Below are 24,454 nucleotides of genomic sequence, written 5' to 3'. Positions count from 1 at the left end.
CACAGCTACGCTACTTCCTGCATAATTTCATCTCTCAATTTTTGTTTTAACAGGTACTAGCAGTAGCCACCTCTGTCACTTTCATTATAGAGACTGAAATACAGTAAATGAATGTTAAAATCAAAATGTCAGGCTCTTGTGTTTCTCCTCATCCTTTCTGTACACTCAAGTCTAAGAATATCAGAGAACCACAAGCAACAACTTATATACATTTTTCATAGACTATCAGACTCCTAACCCCACTTATAGATTTCTCATAAATGTAGCTGGGGAAAAGGTTCTTGCTGTTAATACACTTTTGTGGAGAGGGCGATTCCTGATTATAAAGGCTAAAGAAGTACACATTTGTTTGTGAAGGTCACCAGATGCCCATGCTCATTTCTTTGCCTAGTGTCAGATGTGATTCTGTAATATGTTTATGTCCTTCTGCAAATGCATTTTACACAAGCATTTACATTTAAAGATATGCTTGATCAAAATACCCCCCCTGAAATTGGGCTGCTTTTACTAACTCAAGCTTTCATCCTTCATTGTACTATGCAAGGACATACTTGTTCTTGATTATAAATTGCAACACTCAGACAGCTTTTTCCATGTTTTCTAGCTTCCAAGGCGCAAAAAAAAAAAAAGCTATACACACACACACACCGCCCCCACCCTGCCCCAAAATGTCACTGTTTCCAAGAATAATGCTATAAATGAGGTCAAGTGCTACCGTACTGGAGATTTCAATAAAACAGCCAAATAGGATGCAAACTGATGTTCCATGATCTTCTCACCTTCACGGGTTCGCAGAAATGCCTGTCGCAGCACACACACGTACAGGTACAGCAACACCACATAAACATCACCGCATGGCCAATCTGCAAAAATCTCTTCAGCACTAGGTATTGCTCTGACAGTATCCCACACTGACTACTCTGCTCCCAACATCTGAGACCAGGGCTCTGAATACTTGCCTTACAAACAGAAAGCCTTTGCCAAAACAAGCATCACTGTGTGCAGACCTTCAGTGTTGCTGATGCAAATGGTTACACTCAGAGCTCATGCACAGTATATGCCTCTCTCCTCCAGCCCCACTGGCAACATTTTGTTTACATACAAAAGCATCTGGCCTGTTAGATTTAAAGATACAGGCATTCAATTCTATATTCAGTACATTACATTTGATTTATGCATCACTCTCAAAATCACAGAAAGGTAAAAGACAATGTAATAGAGTAAAAATATTGGCTGTACAAAGAAAGAGGACAACTGGTAGTAAGGTATACATTTCACACTATTAAACCTCAATTTAAACAATTTTCAATATATTTGGTAGCACACAAAGAAGACACTCTGGTATGAAGGTAACATGGTCTAGTGGGCCAAGCACAGACCGCAAGGAAAGAACAGAGTTATAATGCTGTCACTAACGCAGAGCAAATTGTGTCAAGTCATTTAATCAGTGTACACCACAATTTTCCCTTCTGCTAGCTACCTCAGAGGAGAAGGTTAAGCAATCATTCTTTGTATTGTGTTGAGAAGATGTAAATCAGTCAGTTTGGTGAAGGGGCACCCCTATCACACCCCCTCAAACCAGTGCTTTGTTTAAAAAAAAAAAGGGGGGTTCTGGTACTCCAGGTAAAAAAGTTGTTGAGCTCTGATTGGAGGTGCTGGTACCGCGTCTGGAGGTGTTGGTACTACGTACCAGGAAGTACCATTACAAAAAACACACTGCCTCAAACCATGCCTTGTTACAGTATTCCCCCCTTCTCTTAGACTAGGGATGTCAGCAGCTAGCTCGCTAACTGCTTAATTGATAAGTGATTGCTGATGCTGGGGAGCGGCCTCTGTCAGCAGTGGGACATGCTCGCCGAAGACAGACAACATGAGAAGAAATTTTGACTTTTAGCTTTCAAACTGAGGGAAAAGAATTAAAAAAGGTCTGTCCATGTCCTCTTGGTGCATGTTTATTTTGGTATTGGATATGGCGCTGAGAAAGAAGTGCTATAGGGAAGGAGCACCAAGTGCCTGGAGAAGGACAGAGACTGAAGAAGTGGTTGAGGTGGTAGCATAGGTAAGTGTGCTGAGATTGAAAGAAAAAAGAAAAAACAAACAACCTTGTTGTAAAAATGTTAAGGGTACTTCAACTTCACAGAAGTTCTGTAAAATTAATTCACAGATTAAAAACATGTCTAACATGTATTCTTCATTTGAGTAAGAAGAAATGGGGACACTGACCAAATTAAATCAGCAGGCATTCAAAGCAATAGTATGTTATGGGCCACCTATTTCAAGCCCTGAATTTGAACAAGTTGTTCAACCCAGTAATTGAGCACTCAATCCCTTTGCATGTGCAAATGTAGGCATGCAAGACTGGAGGCCTGCTGAACATGTGGCTCTTGCAAACTCCTGGATGAAAAGACTTTTCCTTATTACCAGAGCTCAACAAATTAGGCAATCTACTCACTCGTGTAGATTTTAGCCCACTTGGCGAGCCCTGCTTATTACATTTGTCTGGTGAAAGTTCAAATCTAACTGAGATTGTTACCTCTTAGAAAAGTTTAATTTCAAACAATAGTGTCTGTGTCTAAGTCCTGCTGTGCTACAGTATATTGAACTTAATGCAAGACTTCCCTTATATAGAATAATACATGTGAGAGCAGGTACATGAAGAACAGGTGAGCTCTGTTGCTCAAACACCGTAAAAAAGTTTAAAGGTAAAACCTCAACCAATTTCTATTTCTGCCTTCCCACCAGGTCAATTTAGATGTGGCTAAAAATCCAGTAAGAATAGACGGAATTCACATAGCAATGCATCTTAGGCCTTGTCTACTTGCAGTGTTTACTCTAGGTTAACTATTTCACTTGGGGGAGGGTTATTTTTCTGTCGGGTGGTCTCATCACTATTACCCCTTCCTACTGAAATACTTATCCCTTTTGTACACAATACCATTGACTCTTGGGAATTCTCTATGCCACGCAAGAACCCACTAGTAGGAACAATGAGTGTGTGTAAAACTTGTAAAGCACTGTCTCCCCCTTATAGCTGACATCTTGGGTGTTTTACAAGTATTGATTACCACACTAGGAAGTAGATATCTACCGTAGGTCTGGCTGCACAGCACAGTCAACAATGGTTTTGTTTAGTCTGAACAGATAGAAACAATTACTGCAGCTGCATGACTTCATTTGGTGTCTCACTTCATTCTACATACATTGCTACAATGCTCCTCCTTCCAACAACACTGTAGATGAGTAGTCAAGCAGTTGTAAAGGAGAGTATTTTACTATACAGCTATAGAGCACTAAGCAGAATAAGGAACCAATTCTAGGCATGACCATGATAAAATGTTAGACTACGTCTACACTGGCAGCTTCTTGCACAAGAACTCTTTTGCGGAAGAGTTCTTGTGCAAAAACTCTTCCACAAGAGAGCATCTACACTGGCATGTGCTTTTACGCAAGAGCATCCATGGCAGTGTCGACGCTCTCTTCTGCAAGAAAGCTCTGATTGCCATTTTAGCCATCGGGGCTTCTTGCACAAGAAATTCATGTTGCCTGTCTACACTGGCCTCTTCTGGAAGAGCTCTTGTGCAAGAGGGCTTCTTGAGAAGGAGCGTCAGAGTTCTTGCGCAAGAAGTCCTGATTTTCTACAGTACAATGTCAGTTTACTTGCGCAAGAACACACAGCCAGTGTAGACAGGCGGCATGTTTTTGCGCAAAAGCGGCTGTTTTCGTGCAAGAACCTACCAGTGTAGACACAGCCTTAGCATATTACTATCAAAATGGTTTCAAGCATTCAGGATGCAAGAAATGTATGTTATTACTATTTTCTTGCTTAATTGGGAATAGCCCTGATACCTTTAGTTAGGTTGTTCAAAATACTGTAAATGATAAAAAGATCATCAGGGATATGGGAAACAGACTGATCACATTCTATGTCAGTGTTTCCCAAATGGTGTTCTGTGGAACCCTGGGGTTCCTTGAAGTTAAAATAAGGGTTCCGCAAGAAAATTCCATTACAATAACTTTTATGATTTAAAAATAATAATTAATATGCAAGCATTTAGGAATTTTCTAGAAAACAATTTTCAGGTGTGTTGATCTCATGACCTTGTTTAGCTTTTGTTTATTATTATCCTTTCTTACTTGTGGCCTACTTTTTTAGCTCCATATACAAGACTTAGGGGTTCCACAATTTTTTTTCGAGTTTAAAAGGGGTCTGTGGCCAAATAAAATTGGAACACACTGTTCTATGTGAAGTATTTAATTTAAGGCTTTCCTGTATGGTGCCAGCAAACACAGTGGAGGGTGTGATTTGTAAAGCATACTAAATATACTGTACATTAACTGCCTTGTGTAGACCATACTGGCATAGGTTTCAAACAGGACTATGTTAGTGTTAACTAGGAACCTTTTAGAGTGCCAGCAGGGTCTACATGGCAGAGCGTGCACCATAGCAGAAGAATTTAAGAATCAATCCTCTGTACCGTATAAACAAGCTCTTACAGAAGGGATCCTAGAAAATCATGGGTAAAACATGTTAGTATTCTGGTGAACACAGAATCTACTTACTCTCTCTGTACTAGATAATATTTCTCTCATCTGTGGCATGTACAAGAATTTTACAAGGCTGCAATCCACAGTATTCTCCCAGTAGCTTAATTTTAGAATTCCTCCCCTTCCTTCAGGTCTCTCACAGGACAGCTGAGAATATGAATTAAATCTATAGACTTCCAGTATGTTTTAAAGCTAATACAAAGTTAAATGCTAACCACCCACTGTTGCATACTCAGTAACACAACAAGTTCAGTAAAATTACATATAGTTTTCATTTTGAAAGTTAGACAATGCCTGGATTAGAGGAAGTTATAAAATTATTTCAGCAAAAATGAAACATCACATCTTTTTATAATTTTATATATACATATCTATATCTATCTATACATACTCACACAGACATATATATATATACAATGTTTTACTAATTAAGTAATAATTGTGAGATGATTTGCCCTCTACCTGTTCAGTCTCTTGGTAGCAATTTGCTTTATATGAGTAGTTTTTCCTTACAGTGGGAACAATAATAAAAAGATCAACCTTGCTGACTAAAACAAGTTTGAATAGCAGTGTAATCCCTATGGATTATATTCACCATAATGAAGCAACAAAAAGTGAAAAACCTGTAAACCCCCTCTTCAATAGTTCATATTATCATAGTATTTGAGTATTTGTAAACCCTACAGAACATTAAGAGACTACTACAAAATTAATTAACCTACCAGGCTCAGTATCATCTCCATTAAGAAAAGAATCTGTCACATTCCCCTTTCAGGGTGAGGGCATGCTTTCTTCTTTAAGTCCAAATCTCAGCCACATAGCATTGAGGTTCAAAGGCATTAAGAATGGTTTTCTACCTTCATAAATACACTGAAACATCTTTATAAAAATGTCAAGAAACAAGTCTTCGCGTTATAAGCAAAACTGAAAACGCTTCTTTCCACTCACTGACAAGATCTAACCTGGCAGGTCAGTATGTAAAGCCTCACATCTGCAATGAATTTCCTAGTGGTTCATTGCTGATTGTCATGCTCATCCTCCCCTTTTCTTTTGCCTTTCTTCTCAATATGAAGCCATGTAGAGTGGAAGACACTGCTTGCCACAGTTTAACTATTTCAGCTGAAGCCAGATGACTTGACCAAGCCTTTAACTAACTCCAGGGACTGTCCAATCCAAAACCAGAAAATGCTTAATCAATACACAGCCTCGGCAATGCTATGGAGATCATTTAGAAGGTCTTATGTGATGAGAACACTTGGGTTAAAAAGCCCCAGCTTGAATGTAGTTCTGGGTATGCTCCAAAAGGCCTCTTCTTTCCCCTCCCCCTCAGAGACCAATTCCAGCTACTGAATCCCTAATTCAATTAGGGACACAGGAGGCCTAAAGAAGAGTCGCTGTCTTTGTCTGCCTGCAGCATTTCCTCTGAGCTGAAGTCACTTGGAACTGAAAGTGAAGGGAGGAGGGCTGAGAAAACAAAGCCCATGAATTTTTATGTGGCTTAAAAACTTTGAGATTAGATGCTCATATGACTACTGTAACAAGAGGCGGCCTCTTTCCAAGGCTGCTTGGACCCAATTAGTTTAGAAAAAGGGGATGGAAGCTAAAGTACTGTGTGTGCTGGAATTTGGCTGCTGCCAAAATATAATAATGCAAAAACCAAGTCAGGAACAAGATGCAGGGAAACAGAGGAAACACTTTAGAACTAAGTTAAACTCAAACTTTATTGAGCATTTCTCCAAAGTGATGTTTAACATGTGAAATAAGAACTTAGAAAACAATTTTTCAAGAATCCTGAGCATTTTGTACATGTGTCAGTATACAGAGGTGTGATAAATTAAATTAATGGAGATTGCCTATCTCCTAGCACTGGAAGGGACCTTGAAAGGTCATTGAATCCAGTCCCCTGCCTTCACAGCAGGACCAAGTACCATCCCTGACAAATATTTGCCTCAAATCCCTAAATGGCCTCCACATGGATTGAACTCACAACCCTGGGTTTAGCAGGCCAATGCTCAAACCATTGAGCTATCCCTCCCCCATGACTTAGGCCATTTCTACATTAGACAGCTTAATGCATCACAGCTGTAAAAATACAGCTGTGCCACTGTAAGATTGTGTATGTAGCTGCTCTATGTTGACAGGAGACAGCTCTCCCATTGGCATTACAAAAACACCTCCACAAGTGGTGGGACTTACGTTGGCGGAGGAAGTTCTCCTGTCAACACAGCGCTGGGCATTCTGGTGCTTCTGTTGGTGTAGCCTAAGTCACTCAGGCATGTGTTTTTTCATATGCCCCTGAGCAACTGAAATTTTACTAACAAAAGTGTTAGTGTAGACATGATTTTAGGGACATAAAACTAGAAATAGGGATCACCAGCCATCAAAATGCAATAACAGTTTAACAGCACACAGTGCATAAATAAAGTCAGAATAGAAACAAAGTTAGAAAACCATTAAGGAAAAAACACTGAAGCAGCAGAGGAATTTAGGGAGGGAGAATAAATTAATAGTGATGGAACCTGGCCAACACTCCCATTGAGAACATCCCTAATTCTTGTTAGAAATGCCACTAATCTTCAGTAAACAAGTGGTGAGGAGCTCAGGTTTAAGTCTCAGTTGAAAACCAGCCAGTGGCGTCTAACGTTTAGGGTCTGCCTGCACTTCAAATTATGGTGTAGCTTTAGCATAGGTAGACATATGCATGCTAAATTTAATCCAGCTAGTGCACATAAGAATACTGAAGATATGGAAAGATGGACCAGCATAGGCTGGCAACCTTAGTATGTACCTAGAGTTTCTAGAAGGCTTGTACTAGGGGCAACTAGTTCATGCTGAAGCCCATGTTACTTTGTCTTCATTATCATTATCCATGCTGTGCATTATATTCAACATGATCAACTTCCATAATGTTAGTGCATACTAGAGTGTTCTCATTCAAATACTGAAATGATCCTGTTTGGCCTGTGAGATCTTAATGGGATTATAACAGAGATGGTGTCGCTACAGTCAAATGATAAATTATTCAGAGTGAAGAACTGATAGCTTCACTGCTGGACACTAATGCAACCTCTACATAGATGGACTGCGTGACTTGTCAGTACTACCGTTGCATTTTTCTTCATGTACTTGGTCTGCCAGACTGTACTCCAGAAAGCTAAATCTTGAAATAGTTAGGGCAAATGTCTGTAGATAAAATTATATTCAGAATTTACTAATGTATTAGAGAGTCTTTGCCCTAATTAAATTTCAACTTAGTATTCAGCTGTTTTAAAGTGCTTGTTTGATCAAGATTCCCTAGTTAGGTGTTTCACTATTTGAAGGTGAAACTACAGGTAAAGACCTAAGGACTCTAGGGACAATTTATAAGCAACAGGAGACAAATGGAAAAAAGAATGTATTAATAAAAGGAGGAAAAAACTGAATTCACAGCCCAATGCCAAGGCAGTACTCTTTTTAGAAATCAATCACCACAGCTCCTCCAGTATGTGCAAGAGTAATTGGTTTGCTCCAGTTAGTTCAAAGCTATCTAGTGGCATAACAGGAAGGGATTCTAGTTAAGGCATCACTGCAGGCTGGGTGAATTCCAACCATGGTAAACTGCAAATCATTGATCTGTGTCATAATAAATACACAGCCCCTCTTCTCCAGTACTGAAAGTTAGTCATCAGTCGACTAAGCTAGTTATTTCACTAGTTACTTGACTAAAATTTTATGATCTCTTTCCATATCTCAATTTCAGGATGGATTAGGAGAAGGCTGACTTAGGTGCTGTCTACACTTACCGGGAGATCAATGTAGCGAAAACTGATCACTCAGGCCTACTAAGGACCTGCTAAATTAACCACTGATCGCATTTCTGTTGACTCTGATACTCTATCACTCTTTGAGTTATGAATATTCATAAGTCAATTCTCAAAGCATGGAGGGGCCTCGTGACACTCATTCAAATTAAAGTATACCAACTTGCCCTATGGATTTCCCAGTAGATCTGTCTCTTGTTTATGTATATCTTTCATATTACAAATTATTTGGGGGCAGAGCCTGTCTAAATTTATGTCTTGTTCAGGGTTGAGCATATTGTCAATGTCCATGCCTAATAAATTATACCAAAATTAAACAATTAATATTCATTACCTATTTTTATATACAGAATTCATACAATACAAACATTCATCTAATCCACTTGCAATGTAAAGATAGCACAATAATTAGAAATTTTGTTTCTTGGTTTTAAAATTAATTTTCTTATTTCTAAAATTATTTTCAAATCTATCTAATCTGCTTTTTCTCTGGCTAGTGCTGCTACTGCATGTGGAGTGCAAAGCCTTCAAAGAAAGCTCAATTCTAGTTCAGGCTTCAGCTGGCTTTGTCAAACTCCTGACACAAATCAACTTACTTTCAGGGATGCAAAAAGAAAACAGTGTTTCTAAATCCTCAAGACTGCATCACTGTACTGATAAGCTCAAAATGCAGAAGGGTCAACCACCTTCACATTTAAACAATTATTTCTTCACTCCTACTCATGAAATCTCTGTAAAGACAGGACTCTACTATATTTTACAGAAGTGTCCAGAGTCACTCACGCTGGAGTGCACTCAAAGAATCTGAAGCTGGTTTCAGCATGGATAGTCACCAATGATGAAGAGAAGAGGCAATAGTGCAGCATACCTCAAAACCTGTGTATGTTAGCAATGAGTGAGAGCCACAGTCCTGGTAGGAGACAGGAACCCAATATACAAAACTCATTCAAATGCATCCCCCCCTTATTTCTGTTGGAGCCTGGAAATAGACAAGGTCATAGATTTGAGCTGCTAACAGACAGTTGGGCTTTTTAACTTTCCATTTCTGTTAGGAATGAGGGCAGCTATATTATAGATACCTGGTCAGTCATTTTGAACACACATTCTTTTAAGCATTGTTAGGTGACATGGTGGTAAAACATTTGAGTCTTTCTATACTATAGGTGTCACAATTATTACTATTAGCAGTGCTGCACCATTGGCACCCCCAACATTTCCTAGTTTTCCTAGGGTAGTGCAGTGCAGTGCAGTGCAGCCTGTGTGTAGGAGCAGAGGGGCAGGTAGCCAGTTTGTTACAAATATGTGACACATAAGCACCTCTAAAAGTTGGGATTCCCTAGTCTAGCAACATCCATGGTTTGGCATGACCACAGATGTTGCAGGATCAGAGTGTCCAGGTGCGTTGCAGGGAGAAGGGGGCCCAGGAGCTGGTGGGCAGCTCAGCTGGACTGCAGGGGAAACAGGAAGCCGCTGGGGGAAGAGTTGCCTGGGGAGGGGAGTGGTGGCAACAGCAGGGGGCCTGAAATTACCTCCCCTGGTTTGGAAAAATCCTTCATCCAGGACCAGTCAGATAAGGGTGCCGGACAAGGGAGGTCCAACCTGTACTGGATTTAAAGCTTTTACATAAACTTTGCTTGCACACTGCAGTGGAAAAAACTTTAAATTAGCTATTTCTACAAAACATTTTGCATGACTAAACTACTGAACCATCTGCTTGTTTTTGGTCTACTATTATCACATTTCTACAGTATTAAATTGACATACATGACAAAAGTGTTGTAGATGTTAACAGGTTAGTTTAGAAATTCACAGACAGACAAAAGCTTTAATACTACTTAAGAAGAAGACTGAGTGTCCTATACTCATGTAACCCCCATTTTCCTCTCAATTACTCAGGAACAGGCAACATTCATCTGTGTACCTGATGTTGTTGACATCTGAAAGAGATACTGAGTATCCCAGCAATGATGCTGAATAGGTGGGAATCCTTTATCTACCCTTCTGCTACAGTTCCTTTACTCCTGTATTCACACTCTCCTAAATGAATTTAAGCACTCTAGGGAGCTGTTTCCCCTCTCCCTCAAATATCTTGCTTAGTCTCAAGGCAGACAAAGAACCATAAGATCAGGTCTTGTCAAGTAAAGGAGAGAGAAAGTGGTGTTTTGTTTAAAAAAAACCAGAGTATTTGAAATCTGCAAATCTGTTCTTGCAATATGGAATATTAAATATTTATTTAAAATCTTCTCCATAAGCTGGATATTAATCTCTAAAAGGCTTGTCCACACACAGAAAAATGTAACAGTTTAACTATAATTGGTTTGAAAACAGATTTAGCTAAACTTCAACAAATGCTGTATGGACACATAGCAGTTTAGCTTGCACATGAAATTTACTAGTGCAAGCTAAACCTATATAAGGAGCATACATCTTGCATTGGTTTATAGAAAACAATTAAAAGAAACCTTTAATTAAAACAGGTCAGTTGTGTGTGTAGCTACTAGGGATGTTAGCTATCATGCAACTGAACAGCTGTGTAACCATATGAAATCTTAGCTGTTAAATGACTGTTTGATAGCCCCCAGGGTGGCCCTGCAGCCAGTGCTCCCTGGCCCTGCTCCCAGGGAGCCCCCTGCCACTCTGCACTGCTGCCTTTGACTCACAGGCAACAGCGTGGGGTGGCAAGTGGGAGCCGGTCCGCAAGGGAAGCCAGTTTAAAAAACAGTGCCCTGTGCAGATTGGCTGCCTGCCTCCCTGCGCTACTGCCATGGACAGTGGCTGCTCTGTGGGATGTGGAGTACCCTCTGTCCATGGGGGACTTGGACCCCCTGCAAACAGGGGCTGCTGCTACAGAGCAGCCTCTGTCTGTGGAGATCCCAGTCTGCAGTGGACAGAGGCTGCTTTGTGGCAGCTGTCCACCCCCAAACCCGCTGCTGCCTCTGATAGAGTGAGAAGTGCAGGGGAGAGGGTGCGGTAATGTGGACCTGTTGCTGGGGGGAACTGGCAACAAGGGGACAGGGCAGGCAGGTCTGCCAAACCAGCACATGTGGGGACCCTGCTTGAAAGCCAGCTCCCCGCGCATATCGGCTCCAGCCTGCCCCCACTCACTCTCCACGCTGCTGCCTCTATCAGAGGCAGCAGCAGGTAGGGGGGAAGGGCAGATCCAGTGCTCACGGGGAACCTCCTTAAAGCCAGCTCCAGTTCCTCACCCCTTGCTGCCTCTGATTCAGAGGCAGAAAAGGTGTGTGTGTGTAGCTGACAAGATTAATTGATAAGCCTAGGCTTATTGGTCAATCATGTAGTCAACTACATGTTGACATTCCTAGTAGGCACAGGCCTTAACTTTTTACTATCAGGAAAAACACACTAAAAAAAAAAAGGGTGTGAGAACCAAGTAAAGCAAATACTTTCTTTCAAGTATCCCCAAAAGCAGAACAATCATGTTTTCTGAGCACCCCATAAATATGGAAGTAGATGAAAGAAAAAAAAACTATAATTATTTAATTATTTTTGTTTTATTCTTTCCAGGTTTTAGTCAATACTTTTTAAAAAAAAAAAAATCTATATAGACTTTTTTCTACCAAAACTAGGGTTATTCACAGGAAATCTTGCACGAAAAAGTTAATTGCTTTCCTTTCTTTTTGAAGAGGTACAAGTGGTCTGTATGCTACAAGGAGCCCAAAGTAGGTGTTATAGGCATCCGCAACAATCAACTTTATCTACATTATAATTACTTTACTCTGGGGAATTATGCACCACAGCACATGTGCAGAATTTATGTCCAATGCAGATTTTTGCTTCTCTGTCAAAAAGTGACTTTGACAGGGAAGCACAGTGAAACCACAATAGTGGCCATGCAATCTTCCACAGTAGTGTATTTTGAGTGTCCAAGCCACCTGGCAGAGAGGTATATCACTATGAGGCAGGGGCTAGTGGCTCCTACCCTGTGTGAGGCTCAGCTGATACTCCTAGCTGGGTGTGGAGGACGAAACTTCCACCTCCTCTCAGATTTCTCTCACAGCTGCAGAAAGCTCTGCAAATTCCCTCCTCCTCCTTTCCACTTCCTGCAGCCATCACTCCTCCACTGCCTGGTGAAGAATCCCTGTATAGTAGTGTTTCCCAATTGGTGCTCTGCGGAACACTGGGGTTCCGCGAGGCGAAAGCAGGGGTTCGGCGAGGAGCCGGCACTCCCCCGCCCCCTCTGAAAGAGAGAGCGCCACCTAGCCAGCTTCTTAAAGAAGCAGCACACTTGTTTCCCTTTCCTCCCTGGCCACACAGAGGTGTAGCAAGGCGCGGACAGAAAGGAACAGTTGCTCCCAGCCAGCACACTGGGGGGGGTGCCGGACAGGGGTAAACCCACGTGACTCTCAGCGGGGAGGGAAGCACTTCCCCTTCCTGAAGGAGCTGGTGCACACTGCCTGAACAGCTGGGGTTGTGGCACTCGGTAACTTAGTTCCGTGGCCTTTCTGCGCGGTGGGGGAGGAGGGAGGTCAGGAAACCTGAGCTCTCTGCCCTGGGACGTCCCCCCGCAGGATGGCATCATGGAAGTAACTTGCTGGAGTGCAACAGCATGCACGCACACCAGCTGTTTGGGGAGGGGAAGTGCAGTCACACACTTCCTGGAACCCAGAGACGTTGCAGGATTGCCAGGTACTGGTCCCAGCTGCCCCTGTCCAGACCCCCCATGAGTACTCTGTCCCCAGCACCCCCCTGTCCCCAGCCCCAGCACCCAGCAGCACCCTGCCACCCATCCTAGCACCCAGCAGCACCCTATTCCTTGTCCCAGCACTCTGCCACCCACCCCAGTGCCCAGCAGGACCATGTCCCTGACCACAGCATCCTGCCCTAGCACCCCACCACCTGTGCCAGCATCCTGCCACCCAGCAGCACCCTGTCCCTTGCCCCCACCAGCACAGTTGGGACCACATTAGTGAGGCTTGGGAGTTTTGGAGGGTTTTTTTTTTAAAAGCATTTCACTTGTGTGGCCCCAACTGACTTTTCTGTGGGTCAGTGACCCTTGACTCAAAACAGGTTCCCCGCCCTCCCATAAATAAAGACAATGCTAAAACCTTTTGAGTTTGACATAATATTTTAATATTTTATTTAAAAATGAAGCCTGGCCAACATGCCCCCAATTGGGGTCAAACCCCCATCTGGCTACAGCATCATTACACTCCTGGCAGCACCTAACCCCAAATCTGAGCCCCCTGTCCTGAGCCTCTCATCCCCAAACTCCTGCACCCCCACGTCTTCAATCTTCTGCCACAACACTCCTGCACCATCCACACATCACAAATCTGTGTCCTGAGCCCATCATACTCACAGTCTCCTTGCCCTGAGCCCCTCACATATCCAATCCAAACTCCTGCACCCTCATATCCACAAGCCTGTGAGAGGAGGGGAACAGAGAGGATGCGGCCTCAAAGAAGTGGGGTCTTGGGGAAGGAATGTGATTTTCACGCATTGATGGGTTCCCCCCCCCCTTTTTTTTTTGGCTTGACAAGCCTAGGGGGTTCTTGAAATTCTGAAAAGCTGAAAAGGGTTCCATGGCCAAATAAAATAGGGAAACACTGCTGTATAAGAAGAAACTCTCCAATTCTCAACCCCGGTGCATCCAGCCTTCCTCATATCCAGACCCTATCACTGAGCTGAGCTTCCCCACACTCAGAATCCCACTGATAAGCTCACTCTCATGCACCTGGACCACTTCCCTGAGCCACTTGCACCTGGACCCCTGCACCACCACCCCCAGTCGCAACCAGTTACACTTGGATCCCCACCCCACTGAGCCCGACTTCCCAGCTTCTGGACCCTTTCCCCTACCCCCCAACTCATCCTCCCATATTCTGATTCCTCCTCTCTGAGCTTTATCCCTCACCACACAGATCTCTACACACCTTCACCTGGACCTCCCCTGCTGAGTTCTGTTACCATTAAGCCCAGAACCCCCCCCCCCCAACAATCCCCTGTGCATGCAGGTCTTTCCCTCACCACAATCTTCCAGTGAGCCAACTGAACCCAAATGGTCCCACACAGAACCCTCTCACACACCTAATTCCCCAAAACCTGGATCCTACCTTTGGAAATCTGCCTACCCATAGCTGGCATTAAGGGTGAGTTTGGGACAGGGACAGTCCTTGCCCTGTGTCAGGGTTAGGTGCAGCCTCACCTCTGAGTCCCTGTCCTGGTGATGGGAGGAGGAAAGAGCTCCACAGTGATCTCCCATTTCTATGCAGCCAGAGGCCTGTGCTCTCCAATGCTGTGCTGGAGCCTCCACATTTATTTGACAAAATTTGCAAAAATTTAAAATACAGTGTGCAGAATTAATATTTTTGCACAGAATGGCCTCAGGAGTATTGCTTGTATTACAATAATGCTTAGAGGCAGGATGAAGGCAAACATAACATTTCTGAAGACCTTACAGTATAAAAAGAAAACTTGCACGCAAGTCACTTGTCTTCAGTCAACTAGCTTTGCAGGGAACAGATCAGAACAAAGCTTTCCTCTTACCAGGTTTTTTTATTTAAATTGTAACAAGCCCTGATATAGTTGTCAGATTGTATATGACACTGAATGCCAAAGAAGTTGCAAAGGAATGAATGGGGTTTTGTGCCTTATTTCTTTATGATATATAAAAGTATAAAGTTTTTTCACCTGCTCCATTTTAGCATTAGAAGTATCAAGAATGTCAGTTCTGATCTCCTATGGTTTTGCTGGAAGATTCAAAGGCTGCAAGTGTATATCATGCATCATCAGCTCACAACTAATGAAGAGATGGAGATGCTGAATCTTTTCTCCCACGTGGCACTTGTTTTAATTAGCCTCCATTTAGCTCAAGTTAAGAATATAAGAATGGCCATCATAGTCAGACCAAAGGTCCATCTAGTCCAGTTTCCTGTCTTCTGACAGTAGCTAATGCCAGGTAGGTAATCATCAAGTGATCCACCCCATTGCCCATTCCCATCTTCAGACACACACAGACTAGGGACACCATTCCTGCCCATCTCTGGCCTTCACAACATCCTGTGGCAAGGAGTTCCACAGGATGACTGTGTTGGGTTTGATATCAGGTTTAAAGCAAATACTTCCTTTTGTTTGTTTTAAACCTGCTACCTATTAATTTCATTTAGTAACCCCTAGTTCTTGTGTTATGGGAGCAAGTAAATAACTTTATTTACTTTCTCCATACCAGCCAGGATTTTATAGACCTTTATCATATCCCCCCTTAGTGGCCTCTTTTCTAAGCTGAAAAGTCTCAGTCTTATTAATCGCTCCTCATAGGTCAGCTATTCCATACCTTAATCATCTTTGTTGCCCCTTTCTGAACTTTTTCCAATGCCAAGATATTTTTGAGACGAGGTGGCCACATTTGCACACACTATTCCTGCAAACACCGGCTTCCATCTGCCCGCCATCTGATAGAGATGTAGCAGCATGGGGGTTGAGGAGAGATGGCTCTGTGGGGAGAGATGCGCAGGTGCCAGAATTGGAACGAGTGTGCTATATATTGCCTCCCTGCAGTTAGGAAAGCCCATCTGTGTAAAGCAAACCCCAGTTTCATGCACGATGCTCAGAGTCACTGTCTTTTGGAGCAGGATACACATTTCCATAAACAATGGTCAACTTTCCCATGCAAAAGTGATTGGCAACCAATCAATAGCTGCGTGGAGTAGCCAGCTTCCACAGCATAATCCCCACATGCTTCTCCACCGGCAGAGCAACTCCCATTCTTGTGTCCTTGCACTGCAGGATGGGAGAGAGCTTATCACACAGTACCATGAAACTGGCTTTCCTCATTTGAAAGTTCTGCAGCCACAGCTTTTCATCCCAGGCTTGTATGATGTGGTCCTGCCACTTGTTTCCAGAGCTCAAAAGCGGCATTCCACTGTGATGAGCACCTCAGTGAATGCCACAAGAACTCTCGTATCATATGTACACTGCATAGCAAGCTTAGCATCTGACTCATCATCACTTTGCAGCTTAAGGAATAACTTGACTGCCAGTTTTTATGTTAGCAAGAACTATCAGCATTTTCTTCAAGCATTTAGGGATCCATTCCCACAGACCAAGGAGGCAGAGTGAGTAACACAAAAGCTGTTGAAAGATGGTGTCAAATGTGGATGGAAGCACAGGTGTTTCTGGGATGCAAAGTGATGCACCATAAGGTACTGGGCAAGACCCAGGATGTCCTGAGACAACTCCACCTCCTGGTTTTTCATAAGTCTCAGCAGCAGATGAGGAAGAGGTGGCTCTGTGCTGCCCAGATTTCATTGCTCTGAACAAAAGTGTGGTTATGTTACTGTACTAGTAGCTGATAGTGTGGGGACACAGTAGTGGTTTCACTGCTGTGCTCTGTGAGCAATGCTACAACTAACAGTGTTTTACATCTTCCAGTATAGAGACAGCCTCAGACTTTTAGGATTCTCACTGTATCAGAGATCACTTTCTTGGACTTTATCTAGATCCATGGTGTCCAACAAGTTAGCCATATGTGGCTATTTGGCCAGCTGAGTGTGGCTAGTTCGCTATAGCAGTAGCCATTATAGTGGTTACTGCTTCAGAACTGATTTGACACCACAGATCTAGATGGATATTCATAGTCACCAATCGGACTTTTCAGGATTTCAGGGCCTTGCTTCTCCTAGTCATCATTCCCAGTCTCTTCACCCTATTTTTATCTCCTATATGAAACCTTTTCATCACTAATCTTCAACTTTAATGCAATTATGGTTAGTCTCACATATGGAACCTTTGCCTTCTTACCCTACAGACTCCCACAAACAGTTCCTTTATCTGGTCTGTGAGATCTTAGCAAGGTGTTCTTATTGCTTTTTAAGGTGTTTTTAATAAGTGGTTTAGTTTGAGTCACTGTGCAGCGTTTGAGTTACTGTGCAGCATCCTGAATCTCACGAAAGAGAGAGTGTGTGAACTTTATAAACAAATTCCAGTCCCTAGTGTTTGAATAATAAGGTACACTCAATGTCCCAATTTCAAGCTACAAAATGTGGTTATAATTAGCCAGTAGAGGGCTCCCTGTACTAAGTTAAGAGAAGAAGGTTTATATAGAGGCAGATTGTTTTAGGCCATGTCTATACCAAGCAATGTTTCAAATATTCCTGATCATTATTAACAGTTCAACTTTACCAATGCTAGCAATACAAAATTGCGAGCATCACCACAGCTGTCTTCTGATCGTGTTTTAGATATCTGCTGAGCAAGGTTTATACAATGGTGCTTCAAAATGCTGGCAGTCAGTTTAAGTATGGAATTTCTGACACTGGAGACAGCCAGTGGAGCTGAACCAGTATTAAAAAAGGCAAGGTATTTTTTTTAAAAAACTCCCCTAGTACAAACATGGCAGGAGTTGTGAAGGTCCTGATAACTACACAATATATGGAAGATACATCAATAGCAGTGTGCCAAGATTTTCCATCCATGAGCGGAGTGAGTTTTGTCATGTGCACCAATATTGAGGTCATGTGTGCTATATGTGCCACCTAAGTTATAAACCTCTCCCTTTTCCCCTCTGCTGCCATATCTCCCATCCTCCCTTCGCCTAATCTGATGCCCTGTTGCCTGCTGCTGCTGCCCCCCGCCTCCTGCTGTCCTGGTTCCTACCCCTCTCACTTCCTTCAGCCATCCTGGGACTTGCCCCACCTCCCCAGCTTCTCTGACCTCTGCACCTGCCCTTTTCTTCTCCCCTGTGCCCACCCCTCCTCTAGCCTCCCTCCCCATCCCCCTTCCTAACACCTCCCTCTACCCACCTGCCCCGTCTATTTCCTTTGCCCTCTGGTGCCCATCCCTCCCCTTCCCTCCCCTGCCTGTATTTTCCCTTCCGCTTTAACTCCACAGTCTCCCTGGAACTTGCATCTTACCCCCTGCACCCTTCTAGTGCCTCCCCCTTCCTTCACTGACCCTGCCCTCCCAACACCTGCTCCTCTTGCCCTCTTCTTACCTGGTGTCCACTCCCTCAGCACCCTCTGTCCTAGTTCTCCTCGTGCCCCTCTGAGCCCTTACACATGACTTGCTCCAACTCCAACCTTCCTCATGCCCACCCCTCCTTTCAACTCCTCTTCTCCTGGCACCAAGTCTTCTCCCTTCACTCAGCATCACCCTGTCCCCTCCCCTCTCCCACTTCCACCTTCCCATCCCCCTCACTCCTGCTGCCCTTCCCCCTTATGGTCTCCTCTTGGCCCCCTGGCATTTGTCTCTCCTCCACCCCGCTCCTTGGTGCCTTCTCCTTTCTTCTTCTGCACTTGGTCCCTCCTCTCCACATCAGCAAAGCCCTTTCTTCTTCTTACCTTCCCCTTTGTTATCTCCCTGCCCCTTCCCTTTTGCCATCCTGACACCTGCACGGCAGGGCAGCACGGTGGGCGGCTGCCTTGGGTGCCAGAGCTGGAGCTAGGGCCACGGTGCTATTTTTAGTACTGCAACCCCAGCCCAAGAGCAGCTGCACCATGGCCCAGCTCCAGACCCGACACACAGGGCAGCATACCCCATGTGCTGGGACTCGAGCGAGGGCTGTGGTGCTGTTTTTAGTACCAGAGCCCCAGCTGCACCCAGGGGCAGAGCCACAAGGTGGGCGGCTGCCCCATGTACTGGGACTGGAGCCGTGCCATAGTGCTATTTTTAATACTGTGGCCCAGGCTCCAACTCTGGCAGTTACCACACAAGCCGCATGTTGGCTGACCAGCTGCTCCTAGGGTGGTCAGTCACCCACCACGCGGCCCCCGCCCCGATCACTAGTCCTGCTGAAGTTCTGTTTCAGACACATAATTACAGTATTTTCCTGTAGCTGTGTATTACCATATATGCAGAATGGTATTTGGCTCCAGCACAGAAAAGGATCTTTTACTGTGACTCTTCAGTTCTAGTTTCAGGGGTTCAATACCAATCCAAAAAGCACCTGAAGTCTGGGAACTTGCTCTATTTGGGGTAGATATGGGCATGTTTGTTTGAAAACTTTTCTGCTCAAAACACTCCCAACATGCCTAAATACCCTTATACTTTGTTGGCTTGTTGGTACAGGGAGGTGGATCCAGTGGGCTGCAATCTCTACTATGTACAATGTTTTCAGGGGGTACTCCCATTACACTGGTCTACAATTTTTTAAGAAGTCGTCTGCTTCAGAGATAAAATGTGCTATTATGTATTTTGATGTGCTTAATTCAAATATGACAATTAAAACAAGTGACTGGCTACTGTTCCTAAGATATTTAAGTTTTTACATTTTACGTCTATGTATATTGTGTAGATAGTAGAGTTTTAATAATAAATTGTAAACCTAGGTCTTTTCATGTGTTTATGGTTGCTTTACATGATAATATTTCACCTGTCCTGTTTATGTAACACTTTAAAAATCAGCAAAAGGGTTATATAAATAAAATTTATTATGAAACAAAAGGCAAAAAACTTTTATGTCCATAGTTTAGTCCTATTCAGTGTCTACTCAGTGCTTCTTGGCTTGTCTCTTGCATTCACTAAATGGCGCATCTCTTGTCACTGTCCAGATATAGGGTACGTCTAGACTACATGCCTCTGTCGCCAGAGGCATGTAGATTAGGCTACCAGGCATAGGAAAATGAAGCGGCGATTTAAATAATCGCCACTTCATTTAAATTTACATGGCTGCCGCGCTGAGCCGACAAACAGCTGGTCAGCTGTTTCTCGGCTCAGCGTGGTAGTCTGGACACGCGGGGGTCGACATCAAAGGCATCCTGGGATGAGGCATACCTGGGTGGTCGACAAATGCCTTTGATGTCGACCCCCGCGCGTCCAGACTACCGTGCTTATTTAAATCGCCACTTCATTTTCCTATGCCTGGTAGCCTAATCTACATGCCTCTGGCGACAGAGGCATGTAGTCTAGACGTACCCATAGTCTGCAAGCATTGATGGGCTCCATTTGTCCTGATAGCGTTTCTCCATTGTTGCAATGTCCTGGTGAAATCGCTCGCCGTGCTCGTCACTCACTGCTCCGCAGTTCGGTGGGAAAAAAAAATCTAGATTAGAGTGCAAAAAATGTATCTTTAGTGACATGTTGCAACCAAGGCTTTTGTATGCCTTGAGGAGGTTTTCCACCAACCACCTGTAGTTGTCTGCCTTATTGTTTCCGAGAAAATTTATTGCCACTAACTGGAAGCCTTTCCATGCCATCTTTTCCTTGCCATGCAGTGCAGGGTCAAATGCATCATCATGAAGAAGTTCACGAATCTGAGGACCAACAAAGACACCTTCCTTTATCTTAGCTTCACTTAACCTTGGAAATTTTCCACGGAGGTACTTGAAAGCTGCTTGTGTTTTGTCCATGGCCTTGACAAAGTTCTTCATCAGACCCAGCTTGATGTGTAAGGGTGGTAACAAAATCTTCCTTGATTCAACAAGTGGTGGATGCTGAACACTTTTCCTCCCAGGCTCCAATGACTGTCGGAGTGGCCAATCTATCTTGATGTAGTGGGAATCTCTTCCACAACTATCCCATTCGCAGAGAAAACAGCAGTACTGTGTGTATCCAGTCTGCAGACCAAGCAAGAGAGCAACAATCTTCAAATCGCCACAAAGCTGCCACTGATGTTGGTCATAGTTTATGCACCTCAAAAATTGTTTCATGTTGTCATAGGTTTCCTTCATATGGACTGCATGACCAACTGGAATTGATGGCAAAACATTGCCATTATGCAGCAAAACATCCATGACTTCTAGGAATAACATGATGCAATTCATATCATATGACGCAATACCAAATTCAGATTGCATCATTCATTGTTTTGCCTAAAAAGCAAGTACTGTCCAAACCCAGTCATAGATTTATTCATAGATCCAGTCAAAGATGTATTTTAGTCATTTCTGGTTTAAATTGAGATCCCTTCCTTTTATAACTCACTTATCCTCCGCCATTTGCAAGTCAAGGGTCGTATATACTGACCCAATAGCATATCTTGAAAACTAGAGCCAATCAACAATTTTAAGCATCATTTTCGTTCTCAGTGACCCAGAATTAGTAAAGTTTGACTACATTTATTTCAGAAGCATTTTGGCTGTAGAGCAGTATTATCACTCTCATGCTGGAGAGGATTGGCAAGGTAAACTCCTCTGCATAACCCAATGGGGTTCTCAACCTGCATCATGTAGGCTGCTTGTGGCACAGTCAGCACAATTCTGCAGTGCATGTAGGGTCTCAGGCTCAATCAGGTAGTATTGGATACGGCGCATTGTGGTCCTCATATACAGCTCACAATGGTAAATAGGTTGAAAACCACTGGCATAACCAAATCTTTGCTCAGCAGGAATATGATCCACCAGCTCATATTGCTTCAGAAGCTATTCTTGCTACCTCCGCAGCAATGAAAAATCAAAAGAAAATATGAGTAGAGTTTAAATCCTGCCTTGCTTAGAAAAAGATTTTCAACTTCAGCAAGAGGCCATCAAATGACCACTTTAAGCTGCTGCTGGTTGTCTCCCAAACCTCCGAAAGACATGCTAGGCAACCCTGCTAGTAAAAAGGTAAATAAAAACTGCAGAGTTCAGCAACTGCCAGGTGGTCAGAAAGAAGGCAGTTCTTAAAGGAACAGGCTGAAATCCCTGAAGGGATATGACCGAAAAGCGTTGAGATTTCCTAGGAAACCCAGCCTGTTGCTATATGCCCTTCAAGCCACATAGATATCCTTCATTTTACTATGCTGATATTAAGCTGACAGTGGCTCTCTCTTCAGATAGGTTTGGCTATTACTACTACTGCTGGAAGGAACCTACAATACACCCACTTCCTATAATTTTCTGAGGTGAATTCCATTAGTTGGAACAAAGCATCTCAAAATTACCTTATATTTCTCCAGTCTGGGGGCTTCATACCTGCTCTCAGTAAACAGCGTGTATCTTGGACTGTGCATTGCTGTTGTCAGAGTCCACCCACACAACAATCAACTTGTCAACTGTCATGGAACCTTCTGGGTTCTTTCTCTTTCCTGCTAGCTAAGCAGCACCTGAGGAATGAACTGATCTCTTATAAGAAAGGCTAATGACCCTTTACTGATCTACGTGAAAAGTCAATGTTCAAATTTGTTCCCTTCTCACATCAAAATAGGTTTCTCCAGCCTATAATGGAATCACTATAAAATGTTTAGGCACTAACTCAATGTGAATATTTTGAGTGTCACCTATCCTGTTACAACTGTCTGTTGGCAACATAAAAAAGACTCTTTTGGGTATTATTTGGATTTTATTCCCCACTCTGCAGGTGGGAAATAACTTCACCTCTCTGTTATTCATCTGTAACTTGGGAATAATAAAACCCTCTTTTGCAAAATGTGTGGAAATCTGTGGGTGGGTAGTAATATATAACTGAATTGTATTGTTAATAAGGATTAATGGCCAGTCATCACAGGTTACTTATCTAAATGTTGGGGACTGATGTACCCCATGTGCATTTTACTATTATTTTCTTATTAGCTAATCAGTCTCTCAAGCTACAAAAGACAAAGTGACCCACTAATCATTTCAGATTAAACATCACACAGAAAAGATTAGTATGTTCACTGCAGGATCTTCTAACCAATGAATTATAATCTTTGTACTCACCTAAGATTCCTCCTATGTGCCTCAATATACTATGTAAGTGGGCTAATTGGCCAAGCAAATTGAAGCCCTACACTCAGCTTGATGACATTTCTTTCCATGTAATAGAATGTTTGAATGGCTCATGCTATCAATTCCATAATTTTAGAGAGATGTTCTAGATGTGAGTGGGCAGAACTCTGTTGATTTTGGTGAAAATAGGAAAAATAGAAGGGAGAGACATGGTGAGCCCCAGCATTTGGTTAGCAGACCCAGTGGCTTTAACAGTGTAACTTTAACATATAGACCAAAGACCGAGCTATTGAAACCATTAACACCTTCCATCATAACACTGCCCCCCTTCCCCACTCAGCACTATCCATCATCCCAAGAGTCTTTAAAATGTTGACCCCTACAATTGCCAAAAGAAATAATAGAGGCAGGCAGGTGGAAGAAACAAAAGGGAAGTGGATGAGAATAGGGTGGGGGGAGACCGAACTCCTGGCTTGAATAGTAAGAGCGGCCTGCAGAAACGATGCAATGCCCAGCCCTTGATTTCTACACAGACACAAAAGAATTGTCAAACTGAATCACAGACAGTAACTAATACCAGAGGCTTCGTAAGCAGATGCAAGAAAACACTCAATGGACAATTACATATTAACTCGCCTATAGGGGAACTAACTGCCTCCTTTCGCCCCCCACAGTCAATTAGAAATTAATCCCATGGAACATGGGATAAATCCCTTCTAACAGCTTGTTTACACAGGGAAAAGGCCCAGAAGAGCTATTCTGCAGTAGCTCCATATGTGAACATCTACTCTAAACTATTCTTTTCTGCAGTTTAATCCACTTCGCAAAAAGATTGAGCTAAACTGTCAAAAGAGTGCTCACAAAGTTCTTGTCTATATAGTCCTGTAGTTAACTACAGTGTGAATTGCAGTGTGCATTACTAGTGGGTTGTACTATTACACCTGTATGATCACTGTAGGCATGAGCTAAAAAGGAACTTATATTTACCCAATCAGATATCTTATTTCGCCCTGACATTGTTCACATGGAGGAATTACAGTGTAAAACACTAATAGGCACTGCAATTCACCTCCTTCTCTCCATAAAACAGGGCTGCACAGGTATAGCTTCAGCATGGAAAAGGAGTATCTGCAGGAAAGCTTGTGCAGAACTGTGCTTTAAATTCTCAACCTAACTTATTTTGTAACAGTGTCCCTCATAAAAAACACAACTTCTATATTTCTTTTGAAATCTATTTAAATATAAATGTGGATGTTCAGTTTTCCTATAGAAGGCTCTAATTCTGTTTTAATCCCACTAAATTCACCATGAAGCCTCACATAAACCCGTGAAATCTGTTGTCACAAGGTATTTAACATTCAATTCAAAATGAAATTCCTTTTCTACAGATTTTCATGTTACCTTTCAATTTCATTGAGTGATCTGGTATTATGCAATAGGGCAAAGAGGAGGACCTGATCTATAGTACCTTTTAATGCTAATCATTACGGGTACCTCTATTTTAAATTTCAATATTTATCATAATCT

At 42.9% G+C, this 24,454-nt stretch overlaps 1 protein-coding gene across 12 annotated transcripts in view; it reads right to left on the bottom strand.

The window, feature by feature from the left end:
- TMCC1 (transmembrane and coiled-coil domain family 1) overlaps positions 1 to 24,454 on the bottom strand; it is a 231,117-nt gene that overhangs the window by 42,450 nt on the left and 164,213 nt on the right. Inside the window, exon 1 of one of the 12 annotated variants that reach the window (XM_025189562.3) lies at positions 780 to 1,003. The exons of the other annotated variants lie outside the window; for them this stretch is intronic. Within the exon in view, the coding sequence (XP_025045347.1) occupies positions 780 to 848 (69 nt within the window). The 5' untranslated portion in view covers positions 849 to 1,003. Of the gene's footprint in view, positions 1 to 779; positions 1,004 to 24,454 lie in introns of those variants that run through there. 12 annotated transcript variants of the gene reach the window in all.

Source organism: Pelodiscus sinensis, chromosome 11 (assembly GCF_052426305.1).
Source record: "Pelodiscus sinensis isolate ZL-2025 chromosome 11, ASM5242630v1, whole genome shotgun sequence".
In the NCBI taxonomy this organism is placed as follows: domain Eukaryota; kingdom Metazoa; phylum Chordata; order Testudines; family Trionychidae; genus Pelodiscus; species Pelodiscus sinensis.
Note: the sequence above shows the minus strand (reverse complement) of the source record. Positions and strands in the feature narration are given on the sequence as shown.